We start from the raw sequence: 13,709 nt of genomic DNA on the forward strand, positions 1-13,709 counted from the left end.
GGTGATGAGAGCCAATGCTCTTTGCACTACTCAGTTGGGTCCATTACAACTCAGTGACCAAGAGCATCCTCAGATGTCTGTGAGCCTTTAGCAAGTGCTGGGTGGACTCAAGACCCTGTGTGCGAAGAAAATAAAATTTCCTGGGATAAGGAAGGTCACTCTGTCTCCTTTGGTCTGCCAGCAGATTAAAGAACAGATAAAAATGATCCGTCACAGTTTTTTTCCTGAAATACTGGCTGTTCCTCCATGCCCAGGCCAATGTTTTGGAGAGGCTGGGAGCGAGGGCCCCAGAGGAGCTGCTGATGGACCAGCGAGGACCAAGCGTTGGCTCGGTCTCCACTCAGCCCAGGTGCCCTGGTCATCTCAGGAAGGCAAAGCCAGCAGGGCTGCATCGCACCCCAGCCTGGACCCTGCCACAGGGCTCAGCGCTGCAGAGCAGGGCGGATTCTGCTGTGGCATCCGAGCGACGGGAAAAAATCCCAGAGCTTTCATGAATTAGCTGAAACGGCACCGCTTTGCGCTGCGGAGACGGGGAAGATGACTACTTCAGTGCCACGTCTGCACCCCTGAACGTGCAGTGGGACCTGGGAAACACCACTCGCAGTGCCGCAGAGGGCGGCTGGACCGAGCCGCTGGAGAACGGAGGAGAAACTCGTGTGACGTGCAGGGAGCCAGGGCAGCTCATCCAGCACTTCTGCAAGCACAGGCAATAAACACCCCCTGGGATGAGCCTTCACAGAGGGGGGGTCATGCCCTAACTAGTAGTACAGGGGTGGCAGTAACGAGGCTGCTAATACTGTCATACGTGGCATCGTCCTGAAAGAGCCAGGGAAGCCTGGGGCAGATGAAACCATTTGAAGACGGCTGGGAAATGCTCTAAAGCCCCCCCAAAACATTTATCAGTGGCACTCCTGTTAAACTGCCAGGTGACAACCCAGGTGCGGGAAGCTCTTGGAGAGCAGAGCAAGAAGCCAAAGCGAGCTCGGCAAAAGGGAGAAAATAAGATGCGGTTCAGCAAGGCAAAGTACCGAGCTTGGCTGTGTGCAATTAAGTGCACAGAAACAGAGGAAGAGCTCCCCATCCACCTGAAAATGGCTGGGAGCGACAACTCAACTTGCAGGATCTGCAGAAGGAAACCAAGAATGACGAGGTGGGTCTTCACGGGAGATCCAGCCAGCAACCCCAGATCCATGGGGCCAGCACACACAGCCCACTGGGAAGGGCTGGAGGAACCAAGGCTCTGCAGGACTGGGGGGTGGTGGGAGACAGGGCGACGGTCTTAAGTGAGGGGCTTAAACTGCAGTGAAGAAGATCCAGGTCAGGCACCGGAAAAGAGCTTCCCCACAGCCATGTGCTGTTGGTGACAATGTCAGTCTGCCAGTCATCATTGTTTAAATCTTACAAACATTTGCGTATTTGCAAATAAAGCTCATCTCTGTTGGACAAGTGCACTTATAACCTTGACACTGAGCTATGCCCAGCGTCGGTCATGCTTCAGGGATGCACTCAATTTAGCCTTTTTTCCCCCCAGCCAGAGGCTAAGGAACGGGAGCTACGAGACGCTGCCTCGCACCGGGAGATGCCTCGACAGATGCCCCAGGGATGCTCTGCTGGGGCCGTACATCAGCTCTGAAGGACCCGGATCTTGCCCAAAGAACGCCAGCGCAGCCAGCGTTGGAAACGCACCCCTCCGGAGATCGAGGGGTGAGACAATCAGATAGCATTCCCCTATGTGCCAGTTTTTACATGCCATTTCGTAGGGGAAGGCCAAAGGACACCCAAAAAAGGATGCTCGTGGCCATAGGTCCACGCTGGCTGCTCATAAAGGAGGATAGACCACAGGGAGCTGTGTGGACCTCAGAGGACAAGCGGCTTGTCCTCCAGCAGCCTGGAAATGAGAGGGCACAGCTCTGCAAAGAGCTCCGGGCACACTCCTGGCATCCTTTCAACTGGTGGGGCAGCTGCGAGGAGAGCACCTCCGGGGCCTTGGGCAAAGCAGAAAGCAACGGGCACGTTTATCCAGCTGCCATGCCAGAGACTGCACAGCCTTAACCAAAACCTTGAGGGGGTAACTCAGTCCTCACCTAAAAGAGCTTAATGGACTTAACCAGCACAAGACTTTTGCCCATCCTGTTTCTACGCCGCTGCTGCACGGATGCATGCGTGGCCGCAACATCTGGAGGCACTAAACCCCACCACCACTATTTTTCTTGATCCAGACACCAGGAACGTAGCGTCCTGTCCTCTCATCCCTCTCGCCACCTTGGTCCATCATGCTGCACACCCTTTCAGGCATCCTGGAGAGCCGGGGCCAGGGGGCATCTGCTTCAAGTGCATCCTCTGAAACAGATGAGGATGCAACCAGGAGCATCTCCCCACAGCTCAGAGGAGCAGGCATTCTGCGGCCCCCTCATCCACGACCCCCCTCATTCCCCTCCTCCAGAGCCTGCTGGCTGCCCTGGCTTTAATTCCACAGGCAGCATCATCCCAATAATTTCCCTCCGTTTTCAATCTACTGATCTGGGGGCAGTCCACAAATCCCTTCATCCCGAGAGCGAAGCAATCTACTGCCTCATCTCATCCCATCTCTGTTTCTCTCTCTCTAATCCCTGGAAACAGGGACGAGGCTCGCAGTGCATGGGCTGCCCTGGAGGGATCTATCCAGGCACTGGTGGACAGACCGACCGACCGACCCGGAGCACACGGGGGCAAACAGGAGGTGCCAGGTCACGACGGGCAAGGAGCCTCTTATTTTGACCATGCTCAGTCTCCACAAAAACCAACTGATTTAGCTGATGATTTTATTTTTTTTTAAAGTAGATGGTAGTCCAATGCCACGCTGTGCAGGATGAAAGATGGGGGGTTGGGGCTGCTCTCGGGAATGCCACCGAACTTCTCAAAGCACCGAGGGCAGGTCCTAGCCCCTCCTGATCCAGGAACAAGGGAACAGGCAGGTCTTCCCATTCCCCCCGCCCCCGCCATACTGGGGACGTAAAGGACAGACTGGGTATAGCATCGTTCTGCTGGTCCCCTCCACGCAAAATGCGTGGGGACCAAGTGAGACCGACGGGGGAGCCACGCACAGGCTGGCCCCATAAATCCCAGCTCCTTGGGGCTCAGGGCTGGATCCAGTGCTCTGCCTGTGCCGTTCTTCCACAAACCTAAACCCGTGACTTTCACCCTGGCCGTAGATGCTCTTTGGGAACGAGAGACTGATGGGAGACGTGGGAAGGGAGACCCTTGGGGTCTCTGCCTTGCCCTGGAGAAGCAACCTGGCATCGCTCGGTCAGGACCGAGCTGATCGGTCGGGATGCAGCACTAGCCCCGTCCTTCCTTTTCCAAGCATCCATCTGCAGGGGGCTGGAGAAGGCGGGGGGTGAGTCCACGCTCGGTGGCCACCACAAGGCCACGTCCTGCCTGACACGGCCCCCGGCCAAAAGCACCAGGAGGAAGGAGGATGCAGGGGCGACGTGTGACAAAGCCGTCCGGCAGCCGTGCCAGCGGTGGAGCCGGGCTGCGCGGCCCCCGTCCCACGCTCAGCGGTGGCGGCTCTCCCCGGGTTCGGCCGCCGAGGATGAGGATGGGGGCCCTCGGCGGCCGGGGGTGGATCGCCGCCGCGCCGCGCTCAGACCCTGACAGCAGGCTCCAAAACTGTCACTCCCGATCTGTTTTCACTTCAGCTAAACCTCAACCCCGATTAAAATCAAGGAGAGCCGCCTTCTCCTCTCTCCTTCCCCCCGTGGTAGGTCCTCTGTAACCTCGGGTCTAAACACTGAGCAAAACGCACCAGCGAGAGAATCGGTGAATTTGCTCAGCTGGGAACTGGGGCTGCTGGGGAAGGGGCCACGACCACCCCTGTCCCCAAACCTGGCCCTAGCTGCGAGGGCACAGCCGCTGCAGCGGTCCCATCCCCGCGGGGCTGCGGGTCCCTGCCGAAATCCAGGGCGAGATGCGCCACCGACACCCCGACCTGCCTCTGCCACGGGTGGTACCCCGGCAGCTCCGGTGGATGGTGCATCCGTGGGGTGGAGCAGGCCTAGCATCAGTGGGGTGCCCTGCGCTGGCACCCGCTGCCCGCTACCAGCTCATTTAGCAAAGCCTAAATAAAGTAAGGAAATTAAACCAGATGTGTGTGTGAGCGCAATCGCAGCACCAGGATGGATGCGTTCAGCAAGAAGCTGAAAAAAGCTCACTACAGGGATGGGGACAGCCCTCACCCATCGGGGAAGCATTTAAATTCACTTCCCATTTCAGCTGGCCGAAAAGCAGCTGCAGAGGCCTGGAAAACTCAAGCCACGCATGCTGCCACCCACCCTCGCGCTACAGGAACGGCGGGGCTCGATGCCAGAGGTGCCACCCTGCGCAGCATGTCCCAAGGCCGGGAAAGCACCCTCTCCTTCGCCAAAAGCAGACACGTTGTTTCGCTACAGATCAGAGCCGGGGCTGCGAGCGCTCCGCCGCCGGCGGGATCGAGCTCGTCCCCGTGTGCCGGGCATGAGCCCCTCTGCCGCAGGGAGCCATGCTGGCCAGCAGCATGCCACCAGCAAGGTGCCCGCTCCGCTTGCTGCACTGCAAACGCCCATTTTCCAAGCGGGTGTCTGACCTGGAGGAAAAAAATAATCACCGCCTGAGAAAAGCGGCCCTGGGACCAGCAAACCAGGGAGGGTAAAAGCGTCGTTGGTAGTTACCCAGAAGAGCATCCTGCAAGGGGGCGAGCATCTCCCCGTGCCAGGCGCCCAGGTCCCCTCCGCTTCCACCTCAAATCGGTGCTGGCCACCGCGGAGGTGGTTTGTTCTGCTCAACCCACACCACCGATTCTGACAGCATTCGTATTTTCTGATCCTATGCCCTAAAATCCCACAGCTTCCCTAATGCATTTTGAAGGCAGAATTTGCACCTATTGCAATATGAACGTTAAGATAATGTTGAAACCACTTAAAGAGGTTTTTTTTTTTCCCTTGGTCTTGATCAGTAGCCTTTTTTCCCCACCCCGAAATGATCGGCTTTCTTCAGAAAGAAACGTCCTCTTAATTCAGCAAGATTAAAAGAACATTTTTTACAGCTATTTCTCAGGAAGAAAGAATTTCAAATTTGCTTTTGTAGCTGAGAACACTAAAAATGATTAATCCAGAAAAGAGGGGGAATGTCTGAGATTAAGAGCTTCAGAAATATTACTGAATTATTTTGGAATTCTGTGTTAAAAGCAAAACCCCAGATAGTAGGAAAAACTGTCGTTTTTCAGGGTTTGGTTCCTGTATCAAAATGCAGGCTAGCATCTGTCTTTGCATCTGTCAAAACAAAGGTCAATCATTTTATGGAAACTTAAACACAACGCCCTTGATCCACCGTTTCTGGTTTATTTTTAAGCTGACGTGACTTCTGACTAATAAAATAAGATTTGGTACTATGGTTCACATTAAAATTACATTATCCCAGAAAACTCAGATTACAAGAAAAATATGTCTGAGAACATTTTTCCTTTATAATAAGGAGATGATATTTTGGGATTGGTTTCAACAGCATTTAAGTCCTCTATAACCTTTGCAACTGATATTTCACTTTTCTACTTATAAAGCAACGGTCTAACCAAAGAAAATGCAACAGAAACATGACGGTATCAGAAAGAATTTAGCCACCCTGAGTAAAATGGCTATCTGAAGGCAAACTGAAAAGAAAACAAAGCGAGCCTCATAATAAAAGGTATTCTTCTTTCTAAATCAAATTTCCCTGGCACAAGGTAAACAAAAATTAATGGAAATAGAACCAAGAGGTAAAAATTAAATCAAACAGGGTTGGGGGTTTTATTACGTTGCCAGACTAAGACGTGATTAACATCTATGTTATTTTAGTATCAATTTCTTTAAGGCAATTTGATTCGTGCTATTGCCACCCGAGCGCATACATGAACGACACTGTCCAAAGCCTGCACTGTAAATCACGCAAATTAGGAATGGCTGAATATTCTGGTTAACGCAGAGACGGACGCTTCCCTACCCAGGGATACAATCTTTGGCATTAGCCGCAAGACACAGGTAAAATTGAATTTTATCAAAATAAAGCACACGCTATAACAGAGACCGACAATTTTGCAAAACAGATTTCCAAAAACATTTTGCAAAACGATTTTGCAAAAATATTTTGCAAAGATCTTATAGGAGAGACTTGAGGAGCAGCCGTTAACTTCAGCTAACCCCCTTGCTCGCGCACCTATTTCTCCCATAATCCCACCTCCCTCCGACACAAACTTAAATTTCCTCTACAAGAGATTCACTTAAGACAGCTCTTAAGCATCCAAAGCTCTTCTAACCCATACTGGAGCCCCAGCCCCGACCCATTTCATGATTCTTCCCTGATTTTCATCAGTAGGAAAAGTTGCACGCGGCAGGTGGTCTTCCACCAACACAATCTCTTAAATCTTCTTACCTTCCCCAAAGAGCTGCTTTATAGTGCCGATTTGGTGTGAGGGGGGTCCGGACAGATGGCCAGTCTCTTCACGTTTGGAAAGGATGAAAAATGCTACGGGGGGGAAAAAATCCCAGCGATTTTTTTCGCCGTACGGCGCAGAGGGCTCTGAACCTCATTGGCCCTGGGAGGTCCACCACGTGGCACGAGATGAAGAGCACGTGACCTATTTTCTCCCAAATCCCTTGGTTTGCTGGCAAGGGGGATGCACCCACTGCTGATGTTCTTGTCATGTCAGTGGGCTTTGATTTTTTTTTTTTCTTTTTTTTTTTTTCTTTTTTTAAAGGCCACTGAGCAAATTGGGTTGCCTCGAGGCGATGAGGGCGAACCAGCCAACGCTTTCAACATAAAGGAGAAAGGAGCTCGGGTATGAGACAAGCACCGGGGCGCTGCCCGTGCGCAGGGGGAAATTTGGAGATGCTTTACCAGGGTACAGGCAGAACGGTGCCTGCCCGCCCGCTCCAGGGACGGAGCCTCCGGGAGGGAGAGGAGGGCTTACAGCAACGCACATTCGGCTGCTGGCGATGGGCTGTGCTAAACCCTCCATCTCAGAGGCAGCAGCAGCACAGGGAAGGACCAGGCTGAAGCCCTGACTGCAGTCCCCAGAGCTCAGCTGGCTCCCTGAGCCTGGGAGGAAAGGGATGTGCTAGAACTGCTCCATCACCAAAAAAATATTATCTTGTGCCCCCACGTTGCTCTTGACCCCTCCCAGGCTGATCCCGTCCTCCGCTGCCCTCCCGGCTAATGCACGGTGGTTGCACCAACTGCTCCAAGAGATGACGAGTCTCCTGCTTTGGAGGCAGAGGGCCTGCTGAAACAGCTTTCTTGGAAGAAGGACCAAGGGCAGTGGAGGGAGCATGGCACGCTCCGGGTGGGCATCGCCTTCTCCCACCACCGCATGGCCACGCCAGGCTCAAAGGGCATTTCAAAGCATCCCCCCCCCACAGACACTCGCCAAACCTAAAAAGCAGCACAATTCTGGGGATGTTCTGCCCCAGAAGGGTCCCCGAGGCCCCGTGGAGCAAGGCAAGACAAGCCACAGCTCCCAGCATCTGACTTGGAGTGGTGCTGGGGGTGCGCCAGCTCTGTGTTTCCTAGGGGACAGCAGCTCTGAGCCACCACATCCCAGCCAGCCATGGTCCACAGGCCGAGCAGCTCCTGGCCTTCCCTCGGTAACCGCAGGTCCCAGCCCATCAGTGTCAGGACACTCGGTTTGGGGAAGGGAAAAGGAATTTTTGGGAGCCCAAGACATCCTCTTGTTTCTCCTGTCAAAGCTCAAGCCCATGGGTCGCGCCAGTCAGAAGCTGCATTGTTCTGGCAACCTGAGCCTCCACCTGGCAAACCCCTCGGCTGTGCCACCTTGTCGTGCCAGCGATACGCCTGTTCATCACCCCTGCCCATGGAAAGCCCCAAGTGAATCTACCTCTGGCATCTGCCCTTGAATTTCAGTGATGTTACAGAGCTGTACCCAGCCATCCTATCATCCAAGGGCTCGAGCCCTTCTTATCTAAGGGTAACACCTAAGGCTCCTCGAAGAACCAACTGAGCTTGGGCTTTGGTGAAAAAGCACAGCTCTGGCCACCTCCGTGCCTTCTTAGCATCACCACCACGTCCCAACCCGGCTCTCAGCCCGGCTGCTGGTTCTTCCTTGCGGCTGTTCCCCCCGACACAGCTCTGCACAGGGATGGGAAAGCATCAGGAGCACAGTCCCTATTTCCAGGTCCTTCCCGAGGCCGGACTGTCTCACCACGCTGTTATCAAAGACAGAAGTACAGTCATAAAACACCCCAAACGGTGTAGAGAAGTGCAGGGTTTCACCTGAAACCCTCTCTGGCTCGGAGGGTCACGCTTCTCCCGCCACCAGCCAGACGATGGGGCATTTTAGTCCAACAAATACAAGCCGGGGGAGAAACTTGCCATACTCAAATGCAAACTGTGGACACAGCCAAAAGCGCTCAGCTCGCTGCTTTCCCCTCCCACGTTTTGCGATGGCCAGTTGTGCAAAGGGAGAGAAGAAGCCCCCCACCTTCCAGCCCCGCAGCTCCCCGTTCGCAGCCCCCTCATCCTTGCCCAGCGATGCCCAGCTAAATCTGTCTCCCAAGTAATCTTCTGAATAATTATATAATAGAGAGGCAGGCGGAGAAATAATTTTAGGCCGCTCTGTCGATAGAAAGCAAGCTGGATTAAAAGATCAGAACAAGCAATACTTAGATTAAAATGGTTTGTTATTTTCAGCTGCAGAAAATCTGTGGCTAAAGCACGGAAGATGTTGAGGGAAGGCGCATCATCTTTCTTTCCCCAAAACCAACCGTTCTACATATTAGCCAAGGCAAGTTCTAGGTTTCCAGCCTACGCTCAGGTTTTCTGTCCCAATGGGTCAAAGAAATACAATTTGCCAGTTCGGATGTCATTTTATCTAAAGACTTAAGAGCAGCGCGGAGATGCTTCAAGGTACATTCTGCCCTGCAAGCTGAGTCCGAATTACACACCATCAACGCGTCGCTGCTTGTTAAGACGTCAGACCCCTTGAGTCAGGAGAAGCAGCGTGCGGCTCGGCAGACAACTTCGTTACCTACGAGAAACGTGCCTCCTGGCACACGGCATGGGTTTATCAGTACCAACACCTTTGCCTTTAGTGCCTGCCTCCCTGCACCCCCGAGCTGATGGCAGGCAGACGCCAGGCTTACCGGCGGCGGAGAGGCGGCCGCGGCTGGGAGAAGCCCATCAAACAGCGGGGCAGCTCTCTGCCGGCGCCTATATGGCGTCCCCCTGGCCCCCAGCAAGGTCGGCGGCATGGGGTGCCATGCCGGGCCCGGCTCTGACTGATCGCTTTGGAAAGGCGTGAAGGGGAGGCGGGAAAAAAAACCGGTGAGAAAGGGACCTGACGCTGGGGGCCGAGCTCTCCGCAGGGCATGGCGCTCATCAGCCGCATCCCGGATCGATGCCGCTAGCTTTGCTCGTTCACCTTCAAGTTCAGATTAAGCAGAAGGGTCAAACTGGGAAATCGTTTGCCACTGGCAGGCACGTCCCCACCACCACCCCGCAGCCTTGTGTCGCAGCCTTTTCCCCTTGCCGGCATGGATGCTTCCCAGGAGAGCACCTTGCTAACCCACAGCATCCCCGGCCCCCAGCATCAGCAGCGACCGCTCGTCGCATTGCCTGGAGGCGAGATGGAGCAGCAGCAGTTTCCCAGTGCCGAGTGGTCTCCAAAAACGGAGTCCGCTTCCAGGCATCCCTCGCACCTGTAGTTTTTCTACAAAACAGTCATGGTACTACACGCACAGGATCAGCTCTGAGTTCAAAGGATGAAGGCCCGTGGGGCAAGAGGTCCAAGACACGGCCTTGAAGAGGACTTAGCATTTAAAATGAAAACGACACCTTGCTTTGCGTTTTGAGCCAAAAGCTGCTGGCTTGCACAGAGCCGGGCACCAGGCTCCTCTCCTGCCTGCGGATGTGGGAGAGGGGCCGGGGCACAGGCCTGGGAGAAGGGATGGGATGTTGGGCAGGCAGCATGGGAAGGCAGAAAAATGAGGTCGGAGACCTTCCTGGAGGGAGGTGGGACCTGTGGGATGCCGTGATGTTCATCCAAATGATGCTTTAATAACCACTTATTGCAGAAAAGTGTCTTCACTACGGGCCAGAGAATAAACCGCCCATGCTGGACAGATTGGGGTTATAAGCGCTTGTGGGAGGACAGTTTGGGGACTTGGTCCCAGGCTGGATGCTCAGCTCCCCCAGCAAGGGCACATCCTGGTTTTCCTGGGGTTGGCGACGGGGATCCCTTCCCCAAGACCTGCCGTGCTCAGGGAGATGCCAGCCAGCGGGGAAGAGGCAGGGCCCTCCAGGGATGCGCTCCCAAGTGCACCCTTCCTTCAGCTCGAGGCCTCCAGGCTACCAGCAGGAAAGAGAAAGCCACCCTCCACCCCACCAAAAACCCCTCTACAGATGGATGTTTGTAAGAGGCTGCCCATAGCGCACAGGAGCCGCAGATGGTGACGGCAGAGACCTCAGATGATGCACGCTCAAGACCAGCCATAACCGGTACCCACAACGTCACCAGTGACCATGGACAAGCCTCCTCGCAGGTTTTTGGGCAAGTTCTACCCTTGCTGCACCTTACTGGGTCACCTGCAGCTCCTCTGAGAAACCTCCATCCCCTTATCCAAAACGCACCATCTTATTGCAGGCACAGGGTGTTGCTCTGGCTGGTCTCTCCCAGGGTTTTACGTGCAGAAAACAGGGATTAGCGACACTTTTAAAAGGAAAGGGAGAGAAGAGAGGTGGATTTGTCTGTCGCTACAACATTTCTGCTTTACGGAGCTGTTTTCTCACTCGGAGACACGTGTCCTGCTCTTCACTAATGGAAAATGTTGCCCCGCCGTCCATTTGCGATAGTCAATGCCTGGGACAACACGATGGCCCCAGGCCAAAGCAGATCTATTTTAGTAACAAAAGCAGAGTGGCTGATGAAAATGACTCCGTCTATGCACTTCCCAGCTTAGCTCTTTAGCTGGTTTTAATGGACCCCTGTGACCAACGTGGCGGAAAGCAGGCGGCCGAGGGCAAGGAGGGCAGAGGCGGCAGGACAGGAGACCTGCACGGATGCACGACCGCGCCGGCCCCTTGGCAGAGAGAGGCCCCAGCAGCAAAACACACCTCTCATAGAAGCCCTGTTAGCAGGATTGCACCGTGCAGGGAGCAAAACCCCCTTCCCTTTTTTGCCCACGCCGCAGCATTGCCCCTCACGCGGGGAGCGGGGTCCCTGCGGTGCAGCGGTACCTCTCTCTGCAGACCCCAACCACGTCCTCCCTGCAGGTGTTTTATAGCCTAAGGGAGACCGCGGTGCAGCTGCGAAGACCCTCCAGGATTTGGAAAGGGACTGAGCTCGCCTTACCTTACCCTGCAGGCTGGCCTCGAGCTCCAGAGCGATTCCTCGGAGGGTCCGGTTGCACCAGAAAAGGGCATGCTGAGCGCAGGGCGGAAACCGGCGGTCCGCGGCACGAGCCTGCAGACCAGGACAAGGCAGAGGTTAGGCACAGCGCAGAGGAAGGACACGCGACGGCTGTTTACCGTCCAGGAAAAGCGTATTTCAGAGAGAAATAAAACGTGGTTTGGGTTGGGGGGGACAAAATGATCGGGAGCATCACCTCCAGGTTGTTTATGGGGCAGGCAGCAAAGCCCTGCCTATATTTTTCTCTGCGTTCAGAGCAGGTTTGGGCAGGTCCTGCCCCAGCATCCATCAACCAAGGGAAGTCACCCAAAGAGCCGGGCTGTGGAGGAGGGGGTCCCCAGGACATGACCCCCGCAAGACCCCCCCCAGGTGAGCACAGCCCAGCGGTCCGGCTGCGGGAACTGCCCCCACGGCGTGGAGCACGAGCCAGGGGTCAGCTTCATCCAGAAATCAAACCACAATGGAAATAATCCAGCACGTTTCAGTGACATGGGCGCCGGGTTATTTTTATTGCTTTATTTTTGCTGCTGCTCCCAATAAGTTAACTGGGGCGTGCATTACCCGTCAATAAAATCAATCGGGCAGCCTGAGCCGTTAATAAGCTGAGTGCCAGAGGGCAGAAAAACCTCTCCATCGCCCAAAATATTCTTTAGGCAGTGGGGTGGGTGAGCTGCAGGCCCCACTCATTGCTTGGACCTAGCGCTGCTCTTGACGTGCCGGGGCAGCTCGTGTGTTGTAAGGCAAAACCTTCCTCTTCCCGGTGACTCAGCAACCACCGTGCTCGTCTTCAGCGACCTGGGCACGAGGGGCTGATGCCGCTGCCGTAGGAAGGAGCCCGTTAGTGGGAGGGGAGCCCATGGACCCTCCGAGGTCAAGTCTTCTGTCCCGCCTGCTGCTCACAGCAGCGTCAGCACTAAGATCAGAGCAGGTTGCCCAGGGCTTTCTCCCTTTGGGGCTTGAAAACCTCCAAGGATGGAGATGACACAGCCTCTCTCAGCGACCAACTGTCCTCAGATTAATGTTTTTTCCCCATAATACCCTATGTGTCTCTCTGAACGGCAGCCATGTCCTCCAAGGTAGCGACTGCATCCCCAGCTGGTGTCACCTGCAAGCAGGACAGGTCCCAGGACGGACCCTGAGGAACTTCACTACTCTCCACTGAGCCTACACAAGCAAAATAAATTTTAAATCCCACTGTCATAATCGTAACATCCTTCCCCATGGACTCTCAAGAAACAGAGAGGGAACAAAAGAAAAAAAAAAAAACCAACAAATCCAAATTACCCCCAAAAATTGGAAAGGATGGAAAACCCAAACTGCAACTCACCGTTGGAGGAGCAGCGGGGGCAGGTCGGGGATCCCGTGGGGCAGAGGGCCGGGGGTCAGCAGCGGAGGCGGCAGGGGAGGACCTGGAAGACAGCGTGACATCTCAGCACCCTGGGGTGCCCGGTCAGCCCCCCCACCAGGGGAACCCGCAAGAGCATCCTCCCAGCATTGCTGCCGTGGCCGAGGGCAACCTGGGGAACTGGGAAGCACAGGGGCAAAACAGCCCTCAGCAGAGGAATCCTTGGTAATTTTTTTATGCCAATCAGCACAAACTTCTGGTCGCTGATTCCAGTATTCAGAAAAAGAAGGAAAAACCCCACCAGCTTCATCAAAATACACCTGAACAAGGGGGCTCAGACAAGGATTCAGGATGCTGGAAGGACAAGGGGTTGCAAGGAAACCCCCCGCCTTCTCCCCAGCGCCAGTGCAGGCGCAAGCCCCTCCGCCCCAGCCCCACGGGCACATCCTGCCTCCCCGCTGCCCACGCGGGCGCAGAGCAGCGACCCACAGCAACGCAGCCCGCGTATTCACGAGGAAAGAAACTTTTATTTGTCTTCCAGGTCATAGGTTTGAGTTTATCCCAAGACAAGGCTTAGCATTCAGGACACGCATCATTAAAGAATTTGCCAGCAGTTTTCTTAATCAAATACTGGTCCGTCTCCCAGCAGCTCTGCTTCTTGTTATGTTACAACCGTTCCACCCTTACACTGACATGCTGCACGGTAAGATCCCAACCATGACCCCGTGGTCTTGCACTGTGCACCATGTGCACACCCACGCACCGAAACTCCTGCTCCCAGCACAGCTTTTTCCTCTTTATGTTTGGTGCAGATAGAGTTGTAAGCCGGTCTCAAAAACTGCTATTTCTGTGTCTTGCAGCCCCCTGAGATGCACAGGAGTGGGTCAGTCAAACCATGCAGAGGAGCTGCACGCTTGTCTAGCCACCTAACTCGTGTTCTCTGCGATTAAG

General features: G+C 54.7%; 1 protein-coding gene across 7 annotated transcripts in view; it reads right to left on the reverse strand.

The window, feature by feature from the left end:
• The window catches only part of PCBP3 (poly(rC) binding protein 3), a 51,211-nt gene extending 38,441 nt beyond the window's left edge, over positions 1-12,770 (reverse strand). For all 7 annotated transcript variants that reach the window (XM_050899638.1, XM_050899637.1, XM_050899644.1 and 4 more), the window contains exons 1-2: positions 12,741-12,770; positions 11,362-11,467 (exon numbers count right to left, since the gene is read on the reverse strand). In XM_050899638.1, the coding sequence (XP_050755595.1) occupies positions 11,362-11,427 (66 nt within the window). In that variant the 5' untranslated portion in view covers positions 11,428-11,467; positions 12,741-12,770. The remainder of the gene's footprint in view (positions 1-11,361; positions 11,468-12,740) is intronic.
• Between the last annotated feature and the right edge of the window lie 939 nt (positions 12,771-13,709).

The sequence above is a fragment of the Gymnogyps californianus genome, chromosome 7 (genome assembly GCF_018139145.2).
Source record: "Gymnogyps californianus isolate 813 chromosome 7, ASM1813914v2, whole genome shotgun sequence".
In the NCBI taxonomy this organism is placed as follows: Eukaryota; Metazoa; Chordata; class Aves; order Accipitriformes; family Cathartidae; genus Gymnogyps; species Gymnogyps californianus.